The sequence below is a fragment of the Sturnira hondurensis genome, unplaced genomic scaffold (genome assembly GCF_014824575.4).
Source record: "Sturnira hondurensis isolate 20B ecotype Veracruz unplaced genomic scaffold, ASM1482457v3 Scaffold0013515, whole genome shotgun sequence".
Classification (NCBI taxonomy): Eukaryota; Metazoa; Chordata; class Mammalia; order Chiroptera; family Phyllostomidae; genus Sturnira; species Sturnira hondurensis.
Genome location: NW_028086146.1, coordinates 6,788,520 through 6,814,824, shown reverse-complemented (window position 1 = coordinate 6,814,824; position 26,305 = coordinate 6,788,520). Strand labels below are relative to the sequence as shown.

The 26,305-nt window shown below is 36.1% G+C and overlaps 1 protein-coding gene across 6 annotated transcripts in view; it reads left to right on the top strand.

Moving 5' to 3' along the window:
- Window positions 1–26,305, top strand: part of RFX3 (regulatory factor X3) — a 282,830-nt gene that overhangs the window by 144,379 nt on the left and 112,146 nt on the right. For all 6 annotated transcript variants that reach the window (XM_037061756.1, XM_037061751.1, XM_037061753.1 and 3 more), the window contains one exon: window positions 17,454–17,551. In XM_037061756.1, coding sequence (XP_036917651.1) covers window positions 17,454–17,551 — 98 coding nt within the window. The remainder of the gene's footprint in view (window positions 1–17,453; window positions 17,552–26,305) is intronic.

The following is a 26,305-nucleotide window of genomic DNA, read 5'->3' as shown; positions in this document are numbered from 1 at the left end:
GAGCTAGTGTTATGCTGCATCTCAGAGTTATCCCACCACAGGGTAGAGGAAGCCGAGGATATTTACATGGACTCTATCAGTCACTGGCAGAAGGCTTCTCCCGTCAAAAGAAATTTCCTGATATTTCTGTAGGTAGGCAAATAGAATGCTAAGTATCTAAGACATCTCTTAGGCAAAGAGGTACGGTAGTTTGAAGCTAGACCAATGTCCAATGAAGTGTTAAGAGTGAGCATCTGTGAGCATGGCATATACAGTGTTTGCTGTGTGTGCTGTGTATGTGTGAGAAGAATGGCTGCTTTTGGTAATTTCTGTTGCAGCTAGATTTTTCAGAGATAAGGATTTTATACCCGTCTTTGATATTAGGCTCTAAAGTCCTGAAAAATCAAAGGAAATTTTTCTTGATACCTAAATATAGCTCTTCTTTTTGTGCTTGAGTTTATCTTTTTAGATTCTTTTCTCAATAGGTGGAGAGTACGGAAGGTCTGTTTGCATAACATTACTTCATCTAGTTGAACAAATGCTGTTAGCTATTCTCACCCCAGCCTTCTGTTCCCTACTAACCCACATGATTGTAAGCTTTCTTTGTTAAGTCATTTCTCAATCATTTGGTAATTTACATTACTTAGTCCTGGACTTTCTCCAACTTTTCATGTTACTTAAGTTGATGGGTCTATTTTCCATTACTGCTTTTTCAAGATAATACATTTATTGAAGTCTTATATAATTTAAATTTCTGGCCACATATAAAAATTCATACTTTATTAATAATTTATCATTATTTGAATAGTGATTTAAGTTATTTTAGTTAGATCACTGAAATTATCCCCAAGTCATAGCAAATCTATATCAATTATTCAATAGTTATTGTATTTTGGAGTGGTATAAGTGGAAACACTGATTTAATCCTAAGTACTTTGCTCTAATGTAAACTTGAAATTAAACAACAGTAATTAACTATGCTGCTAAAGACATTGAATTTGTTACATTATTTTGTAAGTATCTAAATTCATTTGCTTTATCTCATTAACTCCTGGCAAAAAGAAAAAGTACTGTCTGGTTGGCATTGTAAGCAGACAATTGCTGTTTAGGTAACTCCTCCTTGATAGCTACTGGTAATAGACCATTTCAGTGATATGTGTATGTGTGTGTGTATACACATAATAGCAAATATATCTAATGACTTTGCCTCTAACCAGCTTTTCCCTTAAACAGAGAGAAATAATTCTGTAATTGTTTGGCTTCATTACAAAAGGACTCATTTTGTTGTTAAAACATAATAATTTGAAGAATTTTTGTTTAATTATGTTCTTTGCCATTTTTCCTACAGATGTTATACCATACTACTGTGGCCACACATCATTATGGGAAACTTAATAAATTACTGCTTCACTTTTCTGGGGGGAGAATTTATTCCTCCCCCTAAAATACACACTTACACCCCCAGTTGCTTATCTGGGCATTGTAAAATAAAGCATCAATTCTCAGTTTGCAATTAATTGTATTCTATATGTGTATATTTTATAAGAGTAGAGAAAAGCAGAACTATTTTGTATATAAAGGACACATGGACAACAACTAAGGGGGATGGAAATGGGAGGGAGGTGGGGAGCACTGGGCGGGGTGGGCTGGGATGGGAGTAAAAGAAAGAAAACTGTACTTGAACAACAATTAAATAAAAAAATTCAATAAAAAATATTTTATGTAGTTCTTTGCCTTCTTTTATATAGTTTTCAGGAAGCTACAATTTATTTATAGTGCAGTGTACAGATCTTAAGTGGCACAGTGTGCTGCGAGAAGTGGTTCTGTCTGTGTAACCTACACTTGGATCAAGATACAGGATGCCTTTATCACCCCGGCCAGTTTTCTGTGCCTCTTCCCAGTCTGTCTCTGCCCTCCTCTGTCCCCACCCCCTATCCTAGAAGCAAGCACTGTTCTAATTCACATTAATACGTTTTGTTTCTCATACCTCATAGAATAATTTATAGTGAAAGAGTTGATAATTTATCTCAGTTTGTTTTGTATGACTGATTAAGACTGAATATTGATACTATGATTCTAAAAAGCAATGATTAAAGATACATAATGAGTAATCTTAATATTCTTTTGGACTTTATAAATATTTCATAATTGGGACTTACATTGAATTGAACCCTACCTATAGCCTGCATGTGCTCATTAAATAACTTTCTAGAGATGATTTAGAATGTTTTTGGCCATCTAAAAAACACTTGTCTGTAAACCTAATTGGTTATTAATTCAGGACCAAGTTAGCCATTAGCCATTTTTGTGATCCCTGTCTGTAGTCTTGTCTCTGGCTTGAATACATTTTTGCTTGTACTAGTATAAAAGTATTTTTCATCCAAATAGTTATCTAGTATATTGTCAGTGTTTATAGGGCCCTATCTTTTTAATTTGATGGAAGCAGCCCTTTCATGGTAGACTTTTTCTATTATTCCAATGAATTCTATTTAAAATAACATTTACAGGTAGAGGTATTAAATATGAAATATATGAAGTAAAGAAAAATAAAGCTGCTTTATTTAGGAATAGTACTAGAGCTGAATTTTCCCTGCTCCCTTCACTGTCATCTTCTCTTTATTTTTCCCTCACCTGGCGTGCCCTTTGCCTGGGTGATTTTTTTTGTTCACATTGTTTCTTGGCAGCGCAGAGCTATTTGTTAAATTTCAGTTTGTGCCTGCCTCCTTTCCTTCATCAAATCCTTATTGAAGATTTACTGTGTACCAGGCATTGTTACAGGTGATAAAGAAGAAAATAGACATTGTTTCTGCCTTCATGGGGTTTCCTTAAGAAACATTTCTTCTCGTTACATCAAAATTAGCATTGTTTCTGCAGGTAAGTTAGTTACACAAGATGTAAATGGATGACAAAGTATAAGATTTCAGTGATCAACTACAGTGCTTAGGACAGGTCAAGGTAATTAGCTCAAAGGAATCATTCTCCTTTGTGAGGTTCCAGGCATTTTGGTAGCCAGGCGGGGAAAAGATTTTAGGTGGCTGAACTTTCCCAAAATTGTCAGGGACACCTTGATAGTTCAATTAGTAATACCTTTTGTTTGTTTACTGAGTTGAAAACCATGGATACAATAAAATATATTAATGAAGTAAGTTCTCTATCCATAATCCTGATAAGACTGTCTATCTGTCAATGCTTTAAACATTGTACTCACTGCATATATGTAGATAAAATACTGAAGGAACTCTGGTGATTGTATATATCCTGCCATCGTGTGAAGTAGATTTTGTGATCTAAGGTTTGATAATAATTATTATACTCCTAAATTTCCAGTAGGTGCTTTACGTAATAACTTTGAGGTTTTTTTGTTTTTTGATTCTTTTTTACTTTGTACCTTAAATATTCAAAAAAATTGAAAAAGAATTAGCTTTTTATTTCCCTAAAATTTTTAAATGTAGCAGGAAATTAAAGATTATGTTGGTGTATATGTCAATTTTAATTAAGGAATATCAGTGAGAGTACAAGCAAGGAAGATGGAAATGGTTCTGAGTATATTTGCTTCTCCCTGGAATCCTGAAAATCCATGGTGGTGGAAAATGGTAGTAACTATTGCTTTGGAGTCTGTGTGGACTAGTCTTCTATTACTGTGTAACAAATTGCAACAAATCGAGTGGCTTAGAACAATACCTGTTTATTATCTCAGGATTCCTATAGGTCAGAAGTCTGTGTGGGCTCACTGGGGTCTCTGCTTTAGGTCTCACAAAACTAACCTTAAGGTGTCTGAAACCCTGGGCTTTTATCTAGAGGTCCTGGGCAGGAATTCATTTCCAGGCTCATTCAGGTTGTTGGTAGACTTCATTTTCTTTTCTTAGCTGCAGGACTTGAGGTCTCTGTTTCCTCACTGACTGACTGTCAGCTGGGGTCTGCTCTCTGCTCCTAGTTACTTCTTCTGTGCTCCGCCCGCCCCGCCCCCAACCTGTAAAACAACAATGACAGGTTGAGGTCTTTGACTCTCTGACTTCCTCTTCTGCCACTAGCCCGAGAAGCATTCTACTTTTAAGGGCTCATGAGGCTAGCTCACTGCCACCCTATTTTGAACTCCACTGTGCCATATAACGTGATGTAACCCCAGGCATAATATTTGCCAGTTATACAGATAAGGGTTTGGAATCTGGGGACGGGGGGATTTTTAGAATTCTTCCTACCACATTACTCTGATATCTAGTATCAATCTTTATTAAACCTCGTGCATACAAGTGAATTAGGGTGAAGCAAATAACTCACATAGAAAAAGGCCATTAGGAAGGCCTATATTTTAAAATGAGATTTTTTTCTACAAAGGCTGTAGGACTACTATGTTGATGGATGGGAAGACACAGTATCATACAGGTGTGATTTCTTTTTTCAAACAAATGCATAATCTCGATATAATCTGACTAAAATATCTAGCAGAGTTTTCTTGCAAGTTGAAAAGTTGACTCTAAAGTTCATGGAAAAGAATATACAAAAGAATGACCAAGAAAATGAAGCAAAAAAGAACAGCAGTGGAGGAAGAAATTGCTCTGCCTAATATCAGAAGATAATATAAAGCTATAGTAATAAAAACTGAATAACTACAGACCAGGAGGCAATAAGCAGATGCATATATAAATGAGACCAAAGTTCATGCTTAACATATTACTTCAAATTTTTAAAACTGCATTGTGTAACTAGTGGTATTGAGGAAAATTTGGTATCTGTTTAGAAAAAAACTAAAAGTATAACTTTATCTTATTATCCAAAATAGTTACAGGGATAATCAGTTTTAAAACTACAAAAACAATACAATTAGAAACAGGAGATTATTTTTTCATAATCTTAGGAAAGAGAAGATCATCTTATGTAGACAAACATCACAAGGCTTATAGAAAAGAAGTTGCTATGTTTTGCTAAGTAATAATTAATAAAATCATAAACACAGATAAAGAAAAATGCATGAAATACATAGGAATAAAACATTTTATCATATTTAACAAGATCCTGTAATTCATTAAGGGAAGACAAACAATGTAACAATTAAATGCGCAAAGAATAAGAATAGGCTATTCACAAAACATGAAAAAGAAATGGCCAGTAAACATATGGAGATTAACCCCATAAAATGTTTGATAAAAAACAGATGTATTCCTTCTTTACAGAAACTTTTAATAATAGAAAAAAGTAGCTTGAATGTCCATCAATAGTGGAATAGTTAAATGTTTCATCTATACTATGACATACTGTGAAACCAATAAAAATAGTTGAGCGAGCGTGTATATGCAGACAGCTGTGCATATACTTGGAAAGAGCTCCAAGATGTGCCCTGGCTGGTGTGTCTCAGTGTGTTGAGCGCTGGACTGTGAAGCAGAGGGTCACTGGTTCAATTTCCAGTCAGGGTACATGCCTGAGTAGCAGGCCAGGTTTCCTTGGTGTGGCAAGCACAACAGGCAACCACACATTGATGTTTCTTTCCCTGTCTTTCTCTCTCCCTTCCCATCTGTCTAAAAATAAATAAGTAAAGTGTTTTAAAAAACAAATTAAAAGAAAAGAGCTCCAAGATGTATGTTAAGTGAATAAAAGCAAGTAGTAGGTAAACACATTGTATCTCACCCGGTTCATGGTTCATATATATGTATTCTTCAACAAAAAGATATTGTGTCAGAAACATACAATGTTCACCTATATATTTCCCCGATATTTAGGTTGGGCTCTGTGGCATATTTTGAGTAGTAAATTGTGAGCAAAATTGGCATGTATTATTTATGAGTCAAGGCTTTTAGGAGCTATTATGCCACCTCTAGAATCTGTCGGCTCCTACAAGGCTACATCAATGATGATACAACTATGAAATGTTAGAGCCTTTGTTAACCAGGGTCTCTAAGTGACCATGTGAAACAGGACCTCCTGCTGCTCCATTGTTAGGTAGCTTAGGAGTTAAAGCACTAAATTTTTATTTAAGTTCCACTTATAGGTGAGATCATATGGTAAGCAAGATAAAACCAGAGACATGGAAATAAAGAACAAACTGTCAGTAACAAGGGGGGGCGGGGAAGAGGGGGAAAGAAAGGGAATGCTATCAAGGAATTGGATAAAGGACCCATGGACAAAGCCGAAGTGGGGAAGGGTTGAGAGTGGGAGGCAGATGTGGGTGGGGTGGGGGGAAGTGGTGGCAGGAAAAACTGTATTTGAACAACAATAAAAAATAAAAGAAAAAATATGAGTAAATTTTAAAATATATTTTTAAAAGGGTGTGTTGTTTAATTTCCATGTATTTGTGAATTTCCCAAACTTTCTCCCTTAAAATTTCTATTTGAGAAAACATAATTTATGTAATTTAATAATTTTAAATATTTCGAGACTTGTTTTATGGCCTAAAACATATGCTCTACCCTAGAGATTTGTTCCATGTGCTCCTGAGAATAATTTGTGTTCTGCTGTTGTTGGATAGTATTCTATTATGTCTGTTAGTATTAGTTGATTTATAATATTGTTCAAGTCTTTTATTTCCTTGTTGTGTTTATGCCTAGTTATTCTATCCTTTAAGAAAAAATGGTATATTGAAGTCTCCAACTATTATTGTTGAATTGTCTGTTTCTCCTTTTTAAAAAATATATTTATTGATTATGCTATTACAGTTGTCCCATTTCCCCCCTTCAGTCCCCTCCACCTGCACACCCCCTCCCACCCACATTTCCCCCTTTAATCCACATCCATGTGTCATACATATAACTTCTTCAGTTTCTACATTTCCCACACTATTCTTACCCTCCCCCTGTCTATTTTCTACCTATCATCTATGCTACTTACTCTCTGTACCTTTTAATTTTACTGAAAAACAAAATAAAGAACTGAGTTTGAAGAAAACATTTTTGAAACATTAAAGTTGTCAGTAAATATTTACAGATTTTAAAAAAACACTGAATTTTGGAAGTTGTTTCTTGTTGCAGTCACTGTTAACTCTCCTGGTTAGTACAGAGACATATGTGCACATGAAGGTGAATTTCTTGGTAGGGATTAGAGAATGACTGCCATCCTGTGGTTAGTCATTGTCTCCTCGAAGGAGAAGAGGAGGAAGTGAGTGTGTATATATATAAAGCAGGAGGCAATCACATTTTATTGATTATTTCTTCATATGTTTGAACTTTGTGAAACTAGATTTATGCCTAACATAAAATATTAGGATAAGTAAATTGTGATATTGCTAAAAAAGTAGTGATATACCAACAGTTTACTTAAATTAAGTTGACCCTTGCTATGGTAGTAGTATGACCATTGCTCACTTTTTTAGGGATGTAGGTGACTAATAAGTTAGTAACTATTTTTGCTTTAATTCACATATGAAATGTAAAGCTCGCTGAAGTAGAAAGTCTTTTGGTGAGAATTTGTCTTTATTAAGAATATGATTTATAGTATATGATTTGTAGCACAGTATTTGCTAATGTTCACCAAACTGCCTCATTTCACTTACTAGTTGTTTATAAAGTTACTTAAATGAATTACTTTAAAAAAAACACCTGAAGTTTATACCAAAAATTAGATGCTAATGTCCCTTGACATAAACAGAAGGTAAATGTAAAACAATTAAATACTTAAAAGTAAGATATTAAATGGTTTGGCTGGCTGCTCTTGCTTGACAGCACTCAGCACAGAGGCCTGCTCTCCTGTAAAAGGGAGATTATTAACTGTCACAGGTGGTAGAGACGGAGGCCTTTTCTTGACAGAGCGGAATGATTCAAAGATAACCGAACATGGAATAAGTTCAGAGCATGTGGTTCCTAGCGGTCTAATTCTTTGCCTCTTTACCACCAGTGTCACTAATCCCGCATTTGGGGAAACACTGGTATTGTGGAAAGAATTCTGTCATTGGAGACAGAAGGCCTAGGAATCACCGTTAGCTGTCATTGACTGTGTCTTTAGGTTGTCACTATGTCTTTGTACTTAGGCCACCATTTAGAAAATTGGGGTAAAAATGCCAGCCATCTTTACTTCACCTCAGGATTTTTGTGAGGGACAAATGAAATAATATTGTATATCACTATTAATGATAGTATTAGCAGTAGTTTGATGATATATATAACTAAGAGGTTCTGTTCTTTAGGTTACAGTGCTTTGACTACCAACATGTAAGTTTAATAATTCATTCTCTTTTTTTAATAGATTTTATTTATTTATTTATTTCTATAGACAGGGCAAGGGAGGGAGAAAGCAAGGGGAAGAAACATCGATGTGTGGTTGCCTCTTGCACACCCCCTACTGTGAACCTGGCCTTCCACCCAGGCATGTGCCCTGACTAAGAATTGAACCAGTGACCTTTTGTTCACAGACCGGCACTCATGCCACTGAACCACACCAGCCAGGGCTTAATAATTCATTCTCTTAATTCCCAGCACTCCTCCCCAATGGAGTCAGCATCTCTAACTCTCTTGCTCCATTACCATGACACTGAGAGTATGAATCTGTATCTATGTATTCTCACCAGGAAGTATGTTTAGAGTCCATGTTCTAATGGTCAGTCTGGAGTTGCATCACTTAGTTTTTTGCAGAGTTAGATTTTCTGATGTGCTGCTTACATTTAGTTATACTTTATATTTCCATAGTTTCATTTATTACTAGAAAGACTAAAGGACTCTCTTGTTCCATTTGGAGCCTCTACAAATACTGCATTAGGGCTGATATACTGAGCTCAATGGCTCTTTCTGGTCACCAGAGTGTTAGTAAATTCCTTCCAGAAATCATTACTTATTTTAGTAGAATCTTAGTATTGCTTGGTCCTGTTGGGCCCCAAGAAAAATAATGTTTAAGACAGTGGGAATCATGATAAAAAATGTTTTTAACTTATAGGAGTTAGTTGTTACTTTGTTTCTTCTGACTTAACACAAATAGATATATGTATCTTATGTAATATCCTTCAAATTTGTCATTGAGAAATTATTCTAAACTAAGTCTGTTGTCAGTTACTTCCCTGCTCCCAGAAACACTTCCCCTCTTACCTTTGGAAACATGCTTTGCCCTTTTCAAGTAGCTTCTGCTCTCTGATGCTAGTCAGGTATTTTGAGGAGATAGATAATAGGCAGTAAAGGATGATTTATTGAACTAATTCATCCCGATTGATTTCCTCACTTTCAAATGGTCAGAAGTGCAAGAGAGTGAGCCAGAACCTTACTTTCCACTACATTCGCTTTCATATGATTTTACTTGAGGTCGCAGTATTATAATAATAGTTACACTTTTCTGACAACTTTTAGTTGCTCATAGCAATCACATAGTTTTCGTAAATAATTCCTATGAAGCTTAGGTGTCACGTTTAACTCCAGCCCTGCCGAACCATCAGGCTTTGTGATATTTATTGGATTTGAATGTGTTAGAAGCATCATTTATTTTACTTAAAGTCTACTAGGAGAAAAGCATATTCAAAAATCTGAGTGTTTCTGAAAAACAGAAGAAGCTGCCTAGTTTCTAAGTGAGAGAATGAGCTAACACAGAGCCAGTGAGTGAATTTACAATGTAAGCGAATAAATTGTGTTTTCTGCGTAAAATGAATTCTGTCATATAAATGAGCCAATACCCTGTTTTCCAACAGTTCACATATATCACATTCTTTGAAGTGGAAGGACTATTATTCCTATAAGATTAAACAGGAATTTTGTAGTTACTAAATATCCTAGGAAGAACTTTGTAAATTAATGTTCAAAATATAGGGAAACTTGTTTTTTCCCAAAAAGCCAGCCCAATGAGAGAGAATTTAAATAACATTTTTTTTCAACCTGCCCTGCCACTTAACTATACTATTTGTTCACTGTGATTTTTTTTTAAGATTTCATTTATTTATCTTTGGAGGAGAAGGGAAGGAGAGAAATATCAATGTATGGTTGCCTCTCATGAGTCCCCTGCCAAGAACTGGCCTGCAACCCAGGCATGTGCCCTGACTGGGAATCAAACTGTGATCGTGTGGTTCGCAGGCCTGCGCTCAATCCACTGAGCTACACCAGCCAGGGCCTTCACTGTGATTTTTTAATCATTAAGTATAAACATCCTTTACCAGAAAATTGCTTTGAGCATTCAAAATATTTGTAGAATTCCTCCTTGACAAGATATATTAAATAATCTTGTGACATATGATCTATTTTACTTTAGAAAATATTTTATTTATTCACTTTCAGAGAGGGGGAAGGGAAAGCAAATGAGAGGGAGAAAAACATCCATGTGTGAGACACATTGATTGGGCCTCTTGCTCACCCCCAACCAGGGACTGGCCTGCAACCCAGGCATGTGTCCTGACTGGGAATTGAACCAGTGACCTTTAGATTTTCAGGCTGGCGCTCAGTCCACTGAGCTACACCAGCCATGGCTAATCTGATGCAGTTACCAGTGTTCGTGGCATGGTGACTGAGATGAGACAAATTCACACAGACTACAAAGTCCTGTGGAGGAAAAGGGACTACACAGACACTCACTCAAGAGGAGAGAGCCCTGACCCTTGCCTCATAAGGTTTTTATTGCTTTTCTGGGCACATTACATTGAATATTGTCCTCATTTACTATGCACAGGTCACTTTAGGTGGTTACCTTTCACAGAAAACAAAGATGTTGCTAATTACATCAAAAAGAAGGATATTTGCAAATGTAAAGGGAAAAATGGTTAACTGGTTACATTTGTCCTTGGAAGATTTAGCATAGATTATAGGAAGTCACTTTAAAGGTGTGCAGTAAACATTATCTGCCTCAATTCAGGGTGAGGGAGTTTTGGCAAAAAGCAAGTCTCAAAGTGGCCTAGATACAATGCAGGCCTGATTCCCCACAGGAGAATCTATCTGTGGGCATTCATCCTGTGTGTCAGACCACACTTTCCACTGGCCTTTCCAAGTGGGAGCTGGGCCCACCCCACACAGAACGGTCTCCTATACTAATCTGTTTTACTTTTAACCAAGACTGAAGATCATGGTTTTAGGTGTATGATTTGTATTTCTATTAGGCATGCCTGTGGAGGAAATTAGTTTTTTCTTTCTTGCATCTTTTTTCTTTCTTGCATCTTCCCTTCTAGCATACTCACACTGTACTCTCTCTAATTTTTTATTTATCTTTCTTGAATCTCTTCAATTCCCTACAGTTTGACTGAATCAGAAATATTGAATGAGTTGATTTTCTGGATGTTTTACTTCTCTGCTGACATTTTATTAATAGCCATTCCAATGAAATCCTTTTCCTCTTGTTTCACTTTTGGTCAATCACATAATAGCCTGTAACATTTCTCATGTTAGAAGATAATTTAACACCTCATCCTTTTAATCTGCTGAGAGCTCTCTCATATCTCCTTTGGATCTTTTAAAGCCATCTTGAAGTAATTTTTAACAGTCCTTGGTACTAAGATTTGAAATGTTTGATGCCAACCCAATGTGTAAGGAAAGAATGCTCTTACATGAGAAAGGCAAGAAGATCTTGACATAATAAAGACATTTTTATAAAGAGACTAGTATCGTTCTTAGCTGACTAATGAGCTTAACAATGATAAATGATTTCCTTTACTATTGAAAAGGATTTCTGTTTTGAAGTGTGATTCATTTTATTTTTTTGAAGCACATTCAGAGCAACATATTGCATAAATTTATCCTCAAAATATACTAATTGATTCTGTTGAGCTAGCACATTTTCCTGTGGTATATACTTTGTTTTGGTGTTCACTTCTTTTATAAATAATTATAAAAACGTACAAAAATTAACAAGTAAATTTGTAATACTATATTTGAATAGTAATCAGTGGTGCTTTCATTTAAATATATATGAAAGTGTTGCATTGCTTAATTCATCTGGTATCTATGAGTGTAAATACATTGTTACATAGATTTATATTTTGGGAATATTTTTTCCCTCAGCTGACAGAATGGATAAATTTCTGGAACAGAATGTTGTTATGGTTAGAGTTCCTTACCAACACTCTGATGGACTAAAGAACCTTTTAGAAATAATTAGCTCAAGGTCATTTTTATTCTTTGGACAGTTAATTATAGAAATTGTTGATTATTTCCGTTAATTTTATCTCTCTTCATCTCTGTTCATCTCTTCATCTCATTTTCACCACTTGTTTATTAGAATTTAAAAAATTGTGAATAATATTTGTTTATTCTCTTTGGAAACACATCTGAAAATTTATTTTGGTAAAGACAATGAAATTAAGATAGTTAATTTCTTATAGAATTTACTTAATCATTTTCTTCCTCTCCCTAAAGGGCTTGGAAGCTGTGATAGTTTATAAATTTCACAAAGATGAATGGAAAATACAGTCACTGGGAATGATAATAAAATGCCTAGAGAATGCTAGTTTCTTCTTTTTTTAGCAAGATGACCTGAGTAGTTCCTGCACTAAAGTATGGCAAATAAAAAATAAACTTATACTTGATAATAATTTAGTGAACAGAAATTATGTTTAACATAACACATGATAATTGAATAAATTGAATCAATTATTTAAGGCAAGAAAGTAGCATGCAACTTTATTTTAAAATTTTACCTTTGGTCATTAATGATGCATTAGATGGCATTAAATGTGATCATACCAGTTCATTTTGAAATAATAAGCATTCCATGGTAGTTTCATTATATTTTTGAAAGACTAATACACTATCCACATTAAGAAGATATTGATAAATGTATAGATATTCACTGGGCATTTCCTTTACTAGGTAAAGGCAGTACTTAATTATTGAGTAATTATTAAATATTTACAATGTGTTTACACTGTGTTAGGTCTTTGGGAATATACTAACAATATAAATGTTGCTTCTCTATGTGTGAACTTGGGCCCAGGGGTAGGGATAAACTGGAGTTCTGCTGTTCTCGTTTTCCATCCTGCAGCTGGGTTTGTTAATCTTGACACACTGGTTCTGTAGACACACGTCTCTTCCTGGATCTGACTTTAATTTAAGATGAAACGGAGCATTTCTGTGACTCTCCAACTAATAACAGAGTCCCACTAAGGAAGGAAGGGAGGGAGGGAGGGAGGGAGGGAGGTTGGTTGAATAACAAATGTTCGACTAAAATATTGACACTTTTCATTTCTACTTTAGTTACAGAATTTCATGATTTGAAAGAACCCTTGGTGAATATACATTGTACATACTTATGACTGAAACCAAATGGCACATAAAGATGAAATTTATACCTATGTGGAAGACAAACTCTTAGTTTTGAAGTATTTAATATTTTTACTAACTTTCAAGATGGGCTCTAACTATTATATATGCCTATACTATGTTTTGTATATTTAATAGTTTTGGATCCTCACAAAACTCCTTTATGATAGAATAGGTATATTTTCTATTTTGCACACAAGGAAATTATTATTTAAAGAAATACATGGGCTATCCCAATATAAAAACAGCAACTATCAGCACAAGGACTTAAAATTAGTTCTCCTACTTAAAAAGTAATGGGTTTTCCACCTCACCATATTGGCTACATAAAGTATTACCAGTTAGCAACATAAATGAGTACTAAGCCATGTGCTACCACCTGTATGAATAAGTTCTAAGAGATTGAAAAGATAGGACTAGTTAGTCTCTCGTGGGATAAATTAAGTTATAGAAGGATTTTTAGAGAAACCAAATTTTTAATCAGGCCTGGAAGAAAAATGTTGTATTTCTGTTGTTTGCTGAGATAATTTATGTAGAAAAAGACAATATGAGCTATGAGAAAATAGCAAGAATGTACAAAAAAACTTTTACCCGCACCCAATTACTGATTTTAGAGAGCAAGGAAGGGGAAGAGCTCAACGAGAGAGAGAGAGAGAGAGAGAGCGAGAGTGAGAGCGAGATCAATCTGTTGCCTTCTGCACTCTCTCCGACCAGGGATGGAACCCACAGCCTTTTTGTGTATGGGTCAAAGCTCCAACCAACTGAGACACCCAGTTAGGGCAAGAATATGCAAAATTTTAATATGTAATATAAAGAGCAGAGAGGCTGTGTTTAAAAATACCCATCAATGTTTATATGGCATTAATAGGATTTTTGTATCCCAATCTTTATTATTTTTCATCCCTGGAGAATTTAAGCAGAGGAGTTTATGAAAAAACAATGGGATATTGTTTAAGTGTTAAAGATCAGACTTCCACCATTTAATTTGTATGATATTTGTATGTTTTCACAGCTGGCTTTTGTCACATTGAGAGTTCCCTTCTATCTTTTGCTTACTGAGATGTTTGTTATTTTGTTTTTTATCATGAGTAGATTTTAATTTTGTCAAATACTTTAATAGCATGTGTTGAAGTGGTCATACCATTTTTCTTACTGTTAATTTGGCAGACTACGTTTATAGATTTTACAGTGCTAAATATTACATTGCCATATTGGCTAAACCCTACCTGACGGTAATGTATTGTTCCATGAATATGTTGCTGGAATAGATACACAGTTAACCCTTGAACATCACAGGTTTGAACTGTGCGGGTCCATTTATATGTGGATTTTTTCAATAAAATACAGTTGTCCCTCTGTATCCCCAGGTTTTGCAGCCAAGGAGTCAACCAACCACATATAAAAACCAGTATTTTCTGTCTGTGGTTGGGAATTCTCGATGTGGAGGGCTGATTGTGTGCATTGTTTCACTCCATTTTGTATAAGGGACTTGAGCATCTTGGACTTTGGTACCTGCAGGGGTTCCTGAATCCAGCCGCCCTATAACACCTAGGGAGGATTGTATTTTGGTAATGATATTTGTTTTTATGTTCAGAAGAGAAATTACTCTATAGTCGTCTTTTCTTGTAATGTCTTTCTGATTTTAGTCTCAGGATAAGGCTAGCCTCAAAAACAGTTGAAAGATATTCCCTTATTTATTTTGTAAAACATATATGTTAGGTTAGCTTATTTTTTACTTCCTGAAATGTCTAACAGAATTCCTTATTGATCTAGAGTTTGTTGCCTCTGTAGGAAAGTATTCAATTTCATAATTCAGTTTTCTTTGGTATTTGTATCTTTTAAGGACTTCATTCATTTAATCTAAATAATTGAATTGCTTGTCATTAATTTGTCTTTATTGCACGTTTTTTGTCTTTAGGATGTGTTTTGCCTTTACTCCTTGATATTCATAATTTTGTCTTTTTTTTTCTCCTGAGTCTGCCTTATTATTTATCATTTTATTGGTTTTTTCAGATGTCTATTTTATTCTTTTTGCTCTTCATTTCCTTTTTCCTACTTTAGGTTTAATGTTTTTCTTTCTTTTTTTAGCTGATTAATGTTGAAACTTTAGATTTATTGCATTGGGGGTTTCCCCCCTATAAAAATATTTAAAACTATAAATTTCCTCTGTGTACAGCTCTCACTGTATTCTGCACATTTCGATGTATTGTATTTCAGTATCATTTAATTTAAAATACTTTCTAATACTCTGGCTTCTCTTCAGATCCTATAAATCTTTCGCCTTTTAAAATACTTTCTAATTCCCCTCGTGATATTTGTCTATGAATCTTAGATAATATTAAAGTGTATTGTTCATTATATAAGTATTTGAGGATTTTGCAGGTTTCTCTTTATCTTTGATTTGAGTTATTTTTAGTCAGAGAACATACTCTGTGTTGTTTTAATCCTTTAAAATTTGTTAGGACTTGTTTTATTGCTCAGCATATGAGTTTTCATGCTGCATGTTCAGGTATATTAGAAAGCATGTGTTGTGCTGTTATGGGGATTATCTAATATACACTGCATTATTTAATAACATTTTACAGTGACTCCTTGGGTGTTAAATCTCTCTATAGAGGAAGTCACAAAGTGATTAAGTAGTATGCCTGTTTATAAATTGCCTTCCTAAACAGCTTTCGTCTTAATGTTACCCCTTACTGATAGGAGCCAGGGCTTGAAGCTGTTGTGGGTTCCAGATGTAGGACAGGAAGTGTGAGCGATCAGTCTGGGATACTTTATGGCAGAAAGTAGGGGGTTAGGGTGACTGTGATCATAATCAGAAGATACAGGATGCGATTTGAAGGAACTACTGTTTGTCAGAGATGGAACATTTTTGGAAGAAAAGAATTTTAAGATTGAAAACATTAAATATATTTAAAAGCCAAGAATCATAAGAATACAAACTAACCCAAACCAAACTGAAAACTACCTGGCAAAACTACATGGGAAGTGAGCTAGGGAATAAAGTCATTATTCTTTATACTGGGTAAAAAAAAGAATCATGTTTTTATTATTTTTTTCTTTTTTACTTTTTTAGTGATGTATTTATCTTATTCTTCCTGTACAAACCCTTATTTCAAAGTAACCAAATAATTAATGAGAAGAATTTTTAATAGATGTCTACTAATAAATGAAAATGTATAACAAGACTAGACTACCAAAGTTTGCAACCTTTATTAATTTGAAATACTGTCTCTGGAGAAATAGTTTATCATTGGCTACTATTATCCCCAGGTAAAAACATGGATAGGGAGTATTATAATAAACGGATCCAGCTGACGACACCTGCCCCCACTGCTTATCGTTGCAGAGAGACATCCAGTTGTTGCACGCCAGCTGATGATAATTCGATGGGAAGTACACAGCTTTTCCAAATTTGAACTTGGTTAAGGCCCACGGTCTAACTACTAGAGTATATGACATACAGGAGGCGCAAGAACTTGTTAAAGTACATCTCAGGGATGCTATCAGCCAAATCTAGAATTCCAGGAATTCTACACTATAAACGATCCAGTTTCTTTAATAAGTAGTGGTTAAAAAGTAAGGAGGTTGGGAAACTATTAGAGATTAAAAGAAAAAGATAGGAAGGATACAAATGTAATGTGTAGACCTTGTTTAGATCCTAATATGAATAAACCAACAATAAGAAGACATTGGAATAATAGAAATTTGAACAATGACTGGATTTTAGATTATATTAAGGAATTCTTTTTTAAAAAATATTTTATTTATTTATGTTTAGAGAGGAAGGGAAGGAGAGAAGGAGAGAAACATCAACGTATGGTTGCTGGACTCTTGTGAGTCCCCTGCTGGGAACTGGCCTGCAACCCAGGCATGTGCCCCGACTGGGAATCGAACCATGATCGTGTGGTTCGTAGGCCCGTGCTCAATCCACTGAGCTACACCAGCCAGGGCTATATTAAGGAATTCGTATTTCATATGTGATATTAGCATTGTGTTCATGTTAAAAATAGTTCTTATCTCTTGGAAACCAAGTGAAATACTTACCAGTGAAATGATATAATCTGTACCTCCTTTTAAATAATCCTATAAGGGGTTGAAAGGAGATCTGGTGACAGATATTTACCTTGGATGATGAATGCATGAGGTTTATTATAGTATGTATTCTACATGTGAGTGATTGAAATTTTTCAACTTGATCTTAAGGATCTTAAGGATCATATCATAAGCCACTCTCTCGTTCATCAACACCCTAGAGAAATCTTTGAGGTAAATCTAATGCTGTGTATTTTTTCATATCTATCTCTCATCAAAGTCCTAATATTTATTTTTCAGGTACAGCAGGTACAGACTGTGCAGCAGGTGCAACATGTCTATCCAGCTCAGGTGCAGTATGTGGAAGGAAGCGATACTGTCTATACCAATGGAGCAATGTAAGTCCGTGTGTGGGAATCTTTTTAATTCTTCAGCATGGGGCCAGAGATCTTATACTGGAGCAATTTCCAATAGAAGATGTATCCAATAAGGCTTTTTTCACATTTGCACCACATAGTGCTGGAGATTTTCACAATGTAGAGTGGGATTATACTATATATATATATGTGTGTGTGTATATATATATAGTTGTGAATAATTGGATTATATATAGATAGATAGATAGATATACTCGTATATACACACAAAATCCAAATATAATGAAATACATGTGGAAATTCTTGAATAACTTAGGAAGCACTTCAGTTGTCTTTTGCATAGTTCAAAAGGGAATGTTTCCAGGAATTTTTTTAATGCCTTTTTTTTCAAAAGAGGAAAACATACATTTGAAGTGTGATTATCTAATTTCTACAACACTGGACTACTAGGAGTAACTTTTTTAAAATTACTGTTGTGTAAAGATAAACTATTTGAAATTGAAGTACAGAAAAATCTGAAATAAAAAAGCATTGTCGTCCTGACCATTGTGGCTCAGTTGGTTGAGGGTACTCCTGCAGGGCAAAGGGTCACAGGTTCAATTCTTGGTTGGGGCACATGCCTGGGTTGTGAGTTCGATCCCCAGTCTGAGGATATACAAGAGGCAACCAATTGATGTTTCTCTTTCACTCTTTCTTCCTCCCTTCCCCTCTCTCTAAAAACAAATAAATAAAATCTTGTTTTTTAAAGGCATTGTCTTGTGGCCATGAGACAAGCGCACTGTGTCAGTGTCCTTTGGTCAGGAGCCAACTGCAGCCTTTCTGTATGGGTACTGCTCCCTGAGATCATTTGCCATTATGCATTCAGACCTGCCTGTCTAATCCTAGAAAAACTAGGCTTCTAAAACACTGTTGAATACTGAGGACTACATTGTGAATGTATATGTTTGACTTGTATTTTAAATATCAAAGATTATTAAATAAATATAATGTGTGCTTTATAAAAAGAAAACCTTTTTTCACCATTCCTCTTGCTGTCCAGGGTACGCTTACATTATATATATAATAATATCTCTCTCACACACACACAGACAGAGAGAGAGAGAGAGAGAGAGAGAGAGAGATTTTCTCAGAAACATCTAGCTCCCTTTTGCTTTCATTTCACTGGCCATATTTGTGTCACCAGGAATCGTTAGCAGCCCAGGAATCTGGGAATGAGAGTTTGTAGCATTCATGTCTATGTGCTAAAAGGCAACCAGGGAAAAGGGCAGTTGGCTGGGTGTTGAGAGAGTTACCTACAGTGTCTATCACAGTCATTTATCATTGGTCTGGGGTAGGGAGGAGAGATTGCTATTGTGTGACTTAGTGAAAGTTACACTATCTTCTTCACTTTTTTTAGTCCATAAAACAGGTATGGTTAGTTTATAAAAACTGCTTTGTGTAATATCTGAGAAATAGTGAACACTCAAACATTAGTTATTACTGTAAAATTATATACTATAGTTAAGGTATTTTTTCTTTTATTTATATTCTAAATTCTGCATATTGCCTTGTACAATTTTAAAGTACTCCACCACTGACTTTAGGGTTTTCCCCATAATAGGTAAATGTGTGATCAGTGAGTCAATTCATTCACAAAACCTTGGAAAAACATCTCTAAAGTTGATTCTTGAAAATTATATGGCCTATTTAAGTGCAGAAATGATTCAAAGTAAACATCTCATGCTAACAGGTATTTTTTATCGCCTTATTAGCTCAGTTGGTTAGATCATGAGTAATGAGGTCTAGGTCATGAGTTCATTTTCCATAAAGTCCAATTAGCTTTGATTCATTCCCTATGGGCCCAGGTTGTATCTCAACTCTGGCCAGTCATGTCATAAATGTGTACTCTTGGTCAAGGGAAAGGAAATGCATCTTTAAAAACCTTTAATTACTATCATCACTTTCATTACTATTCATTACTATATAATTTTTGACTAAAGATTCTGCAGCATCATTTTCAGATTTACTGAAGAAACATTGTGTTGCCATGAGTTATATTCAAAATTTTAATAGCTAGGGGACTACGAATGTTTTTTATCATATATAACAAAAATTTTTTTAGCATTAGTCATTCCAATTTTTTTTTCATTTTGTAATGCTGACTGACATTTTAGTATATACAGTTTTTGTCTCTGGTGTTCATTTTAGGTTCTTTGTACTTCTTCTTTTTATTTGATATCCTTCCATGTGTGTTAGGAAAGATTGTTCCATATTCTGCCACCACTCTGAAATAATAGCCAGTTAGTGTTTGATCCCTGACTTGGGTCATAGCCAAATTCATACTTCTGTGTGATAATAAATGTTTTTGCTGATGATACTCCCAGAAGCTGGGCATACCCAGCTTTATTGTGAACTCTGAAGCACCCTACACTGGGCCTACAGCCAGTGCATGCTTCGTCAGTACTGGTTTATTGATGTTCCTGTCACCAGGATCCCCGTCCTGAGTGGCCATAATGCACGGGTCTTACTTAAGAGGTGATAGTAGCCCTCACAGAGCTTTTCATTGTCGTCACTTAACAAAAATTTGTGATCATTTCAATTTGGAGATACTAACACGTTTACCTGGTTTTCACTATGAATATGGACATTTACTGACAGCATGACAGGCTTAACAGTATGAGTTAGTGAGTGAGCACATGTTTAAACTGAACAATTGAGACTGCTTTACAGTGCTGGGAGTTGGAGTAGAATAACTCTTTACTCAGGGGAGAAGGTAACTTAATTCCCTTTTGCTCCCGTTTATTTTATCATTGCGTCCATAGTCACCCAGGCTCCACCATCTTTATTGTATTTTTTTTAAAGATTTTATTTATTTATCCCCAGAGGGGAAGGGCAGGAGAGAAACATCAATGTATGTGCCTCTCGTGAGTCCCTGCTGGGAACTGGCATGCAACCCAGGCATGTGCCCTGACTGGGAATCGAACCACTATCATGTGGTTCGCAGGCACGCGCTCAATCCACTGAGCTACACCAGCCAGGGCCATCTTTATTTTTTTTTACAGTAGTTTTCCTAAGAGGATTTTTTCAAAGAATGAATTAGTCTTTTTCACTTCTACAGATTCTGCAATTTATGATGTGTAGTCGTTTAGAGTACTGTAATTAAACCTGCTGGAAACATTTCATATCATGTAGAGAGAGTCCAATTCAAATGAAATGTCTAGCTGTAGCTAAGAAATGATTATTTTCTTTCCCCCGCTCCTTCATGACTCATACTTCCCCACTCACTCTTCTGTCATGTTAGTCAAAGTAGAAGTAAAGATACCATAGTATTTCATGGCCAAACTAAGAAATGTTTTTTAAAACCTTTTTTTTGTTTTAAAGGATTTTCTCCTCTCAACCACTGTTCAAAGCTTACCCACTGTTTAGAACTGATCTGTTTTAAAATGTTCAAATGTTCATGGTGTGGGTATCTGTCACTATAAAATTTGACCCATAGAAAGCCATCTCATGTCATCCTATATATTGATTTCTCAGCAACTCCAGTATCAAATATATCAAACTGTGTTTTACAAAATGTTAGTCCATTTTATGGTTACAACTAGCAGGGAAATGCTGCATGAAGGCCTTTCTTTCCGCAGTAAATTCCTTCTGCAAAGTGCTCTAAGTTCCTGTTACTAGTCTTTGGAAGGCTCTGAGTTGTCCTGTAGGAAAGAAATGCAGTGTTTTAAAAACTGAACCACAGAACGCTTTTATGTGAGTGATATCTAAGAACAGCATGTGACATACTTTGAGTGGTGTTATTATTACTAATGTATTGACATTGAATAGATCTACTCAAAATCCATAAGCATGTGTACTGGACTCTCATTTTTAAAATAATCATTGCTTGAAAATCATGTGGTTATTACATTTTTGAAGCCATCATATTTTTTCCTATGCACTTTAAAAATCATTAATAAGGAACCTTAAAAGGGATATTCAGGTTCCTTTTTTGTGTCTTTTAGTGCAATAGTTAATTTCCAGATTTGAGGGTAAAACTTTTCTTACTTTTTATTAAATTGCTTTCAGCCTGAAGAAATGGTTATATTGAATTTCTGTAATTGATATGGAGAGGATGTTTTCTTTATTTGTTCTTCTAATGGTATACACGTTCACACTGGTGTGGTGCAGGGGTCTCTAAGCTTTTGGCATCCCTGGGCCACACTGGGAGAAGAAGAGCTTTCTTGGGCCACACATTAAATACATAAACACTAATGAAAACTAATGAGCCAAACAAAAGGTTTTAAGTAAATTTACAATTTTGTGTTGGGCCACATTCATAGCCATCCTGGACCACATGCCACCTGTGGACCGTGAGTTGGGCACCCCTGGTAGGATCTGGTTTATCTATGGATTTTAGGAAATATGTAGCTGGTTACTTAGGAAGTTGCCAGAGAGAGAACTACCCTTTTGTAGAAAAGAGCACCAAGATCTGTCTACAATTAGAAGGGACCTATTTCCTAAATCCCATAACCATTCCACTACTCTCCCAAAATGGAAGGCTTTCAAGTGTCAGGGTTAGGAAAGTCATGGAGATCATTGATCTCAACTCTGCCACTTCACAGATAAGTAAACTGAGGCTCAGAGAGGTAAATGAATTTTCCTGGCTAGTTAGTGTATAGAGTTCCTATTTTCTGACCCTCAATCATGATTCTTTTCAGTGATCTGCAGGTGATGGTCTTTTGGTCTTGAATTATTTGGGCTGTTAGTGAAGAAGGGTTGACCAGTTTTAAAAAATAGTAAATTTTATCCATTTTACTAGTGTATCATTATATATTATATCATAGATCCTTATTGAACTGTGACTTTTTAAGACTAAACTTTTTGTTATATAAATAACAAACCCATCTTATACTTTTATAGTTAAATTTATTTTATGAATATAGAATGTTCTTTCTGTATTCATAAAATACATGGAAAAGTATGTATGAACTAGGTTTTAACATCAAATATTTTAGTCAAATATCTTTCTTTTAAGAGAAAAGTCTATTCTCTGCAGAGTGTATACAGTATACCTTTTTATTATTTTTCATTAGTAAATTAAGTGATGCACATTAAGGGTGATTTGTTCTTTAATATTTTCATATCCTATACCTGACATGCAGAATAGTTGGTTCCACATGATGACACTTGGAAGACTTCAGATGCTCACTTTTTTCTTCTTTTCCTCCTCTCTCCTTTTTCTTACATGAACTTCAGAGACCCATGTTCAAGCATCATTTCTCCTGCTGCCTGTAATATAACCTCAGGAAAATAACATTTTTGCACCAGATTTCCTAATCTGGAAAATAGGGATTAAGAGTTAAAAGCATTACTTAATTAACCAGGTCTTAAATTGTCTGAAAAAGTATATTCACTTTTAGTGCATTTATTCTTCTTAAAAAAGTAACAGCAAAAGTAAAACATGTTAAAAATTTCTGATTGAACAAAAATTTGGAAACTAAAATTAGACATCTTAGTTGGGGAGTATGTATTTGAAATGGTTGGGAATCACGATATTGTGCCTAACAGAGACTTAAGTCTTTTAGGGTGTGATTATAGTCCCCTGGCTATATAAAGTCTAAGGCTGAGTCGTGAAGGCTGAGTTTTATAAAGACTAGAAGGTTCTAGAAAGGACAGTACAAACAGATTCTAGTCTGGCACTCAGAAATATCAGACTAGTAGAGTTGCCTCTCAGGGAGTGCTCTGGGGCCCAGCACTGCTTTTAGTTCAGCAGTGGACCTGACTTTGGGTGTTGGGCATACCACCCGTTTTTCCAGATTGATACAGTATTTGGCATCAGCAGCATACATGCATGTTTTAGCTGCATCCATTTTTCAGCATTTTATTGGACTATATATCCATCTTGTTAACAAGTCCCCGGTTTTGTATTTTTCTTTATGGTAAAAACCTTTCAGGATTGACTTCATATTCTTTCTTCAGCCTATTCCTGGCTGGCTTACTTCTTTGCATTACAGTGAAACTACTCTTATAAGGGTCATTGGTGACCTCTAGTTTTAAAATATAATAGACATTTTTTCCTAGATTAAATTTTCTTAATCTCTTACAGTCAACCAGCCAGCTATTCCATGCTTGAATCACTATCTTCTTCTGGCTTTTTCTGGCTATATTGTTTTATTTTCTTCCTATCTTACTGTATCCTCCTCAGTGATATTATTGGCCATGTAATTTTTTCTGTGGTCTAAGCTCTGTGTATATTCTCCTGCTGTTCTCTAGCAGAAACCACATTTCTTCCACAACAGGACCGTTATTCTCATGAGTATTTTAAATTTACCCGACATTTGTCTTTCCTTCACTAGAATGTAAGTTTCAAGTAGGCAGGTACCTTGGTTGTTTATTACCCATTATCCCTCTCATACCCCAAAGAGTTATATATATGGTAAGTCCTCAATTTATATTTGTTGAGTGAGTTAAATAAAGAATATTTATTGCTGGTGAAACAGGAGCAGACTACTTGGTTGTTTTACTGCTGGGAACTGACCTGCAACCCGGGCATGTGCTCTGACTGGGAATCGAACTATGATCGTGTGTGGTTCGCAGGCTCGCACTCAATCCACTGAGCTGCACCAGCCAGGGCATACTTGGTTGTTTTAAATACGCATGGGGAAATGAACGGAACCGAATTTAGATGCTGCCAACCATAGTATTAATATTGCTTTTTAAAATGTATTTTATTGATTATTCTATTACAGTTGTCCCAATTTTTTGCCCTTTGCTCTCCTCCACCCAGCACTCCCCACCCCCTCAGGTAGTCCCCCCACCATTGTTCATGTCCATGGGTCATGTGTATAAGTTCTTTGGCTGCTCTGTTTCGTATACTATACTTTATATCCCCATGGCTATTCTGTAACTACTTATTTGTATTTAATCCCCTCACCTCTTCACCCATTCTCCCTTTTCTCCCTCCCATCTGGAAACTTTCCAGTAACTAACTTCTTTTCTCTTGCTTTTAAGAGTCTCTCTTTATCTTTAACCTTTGGCCTTTTAATAATGATGTGTCTTGGAGTGGGCCTCTTTACCTCTGTCATAATTGGGACTCTCTGCGCTTCTTGGACTTGCATGTATATATTTTTTCACCAAATTATGGAACTTTTACTATTTTTTCAGGTAGATTTCTAATTTCTTGCTCTTTCTCTTCTCTTTGTGGCACCCCATGAGGCAAATGTTGGACCTTTTAGAGTTGTCCCAGAGGCTGTTTTTTATACTATCTTCATTTGGAGGGGGAGGATTCATTTTTCTTCTTGTTGTCCTGCATGGTTGTATTTTGCTTCCATATGTTCTAAATCATTAATTTGATTCTCGGCTTCATCCTCTTTACTGTTATTTCCCTATAAATTGTTCTTTATTTCAGTTAGTGTATCCTCATTTCTCATTGGATCTTTTTTATGCTGCTGAGGTCCTCACTAAGTTCCTTGAGCATCCATATAAGCAGTGTTTTGAACATTTCATCTGATAGACTGCTTATCTCCATTTCATTTAGCTCTTTTTCTGGAGTTTTGATCTGTTCTTTCATTTGGGATATGTTTCTGTATCTCCTTGTTTTGTCAGCCTCCCTGTGTTTGTTTCTATGTATTAATTAGGCAGAGCTGCTTTGACTCCATGTCTTGGTAGCATGGCCTAACCTTGGTAGGTGTCCTATAGGGTCCAGTGACCCAACTTTCACGCAGGCTGGGTACTTGAGGTGTGCCCTTTGTGTGGGCTGAGTACACCCCCCTGTTGTAACTAGGCCTTGGTTGCTGTTGGCAGATCAATGGGAGAGATATACCCAGGCCAGTCAGCTGTAAGGACTGGTTGTGACCACTGACCACCAATCTCTGCCTTCCTTGGAGGATCAGCTGTGCGGGGACAGGGTGGTGGCACTCCAGTGTGATCTGTAGCTGTGCACTGAGTGCGTTGGCCCTGAGGTTTTCTGAATGGTGGAGACTAAGGTCAGCCCAAGGTCAACCCAAGTAAACCTGTGTTTCGTACGGGGTACCCTGCCTGAGCCGTAAGATAGTCTGAGATCTCTGCTACTTATACTCGGCTTGGAGATTCCCAGGTGAAGCCAAGCTGTGACTATAATCTGGCTGCCACTAAGGCTCACAGAAGCCAGCTGTTGCTTGTTTGATAGGATTTGGGAGCCAAGAAGAGCCATTCTTATAGAAAAGTAGCTTGGTTGGGCCCGTAAGTTGGGTGGTGTAGAGCCTCTGTGGATCTCCAGCATGAGTCACACTGTGTTATTAGCCAGGTCAGAGTCTCAGCTATGGCACCAGCCTACCAGCTTTGTGGTGGGGAGGGCTCAGCAAAGAGACAATGGCCTCTGTTCATCGAGGTGCTGGACCCTTTAGTTGCTCCCTGCATACCACTGATGCCCTTCAAGCTGCCACCCCAGTGCTGGAGCTCAGGGAGTAAGTCTGAGTAGATGAATCTGTATGTGAGTTCCCCAAGAAGAACCGTTTAGGGCTCCAGCAGCCTCCTGCACCAACTCAGTCCCCACTGGTTTTTGCAGCCAGAAATTGTGGAGACTTATTTTCCTGGCACTGGAACCCTGGGCTGAGAAGCTTAGTGTGGGTCTCGGATTCCTAGCTCCTGATATGTCCCCCCCAAACTTTTGTCCACCACACATGGGTGTGGAATCAGCCCATTACATGTCCACACCCCTCCTACTAGTTTGGATGGATGTGGTTTCTTAGGTTCTGTAGCTGAAGAAACTACGCAAGTCAGACTTCTATTCAACTAGATTTCTGATGTTCCTAAGTGATGGTTGTTCTATATTTT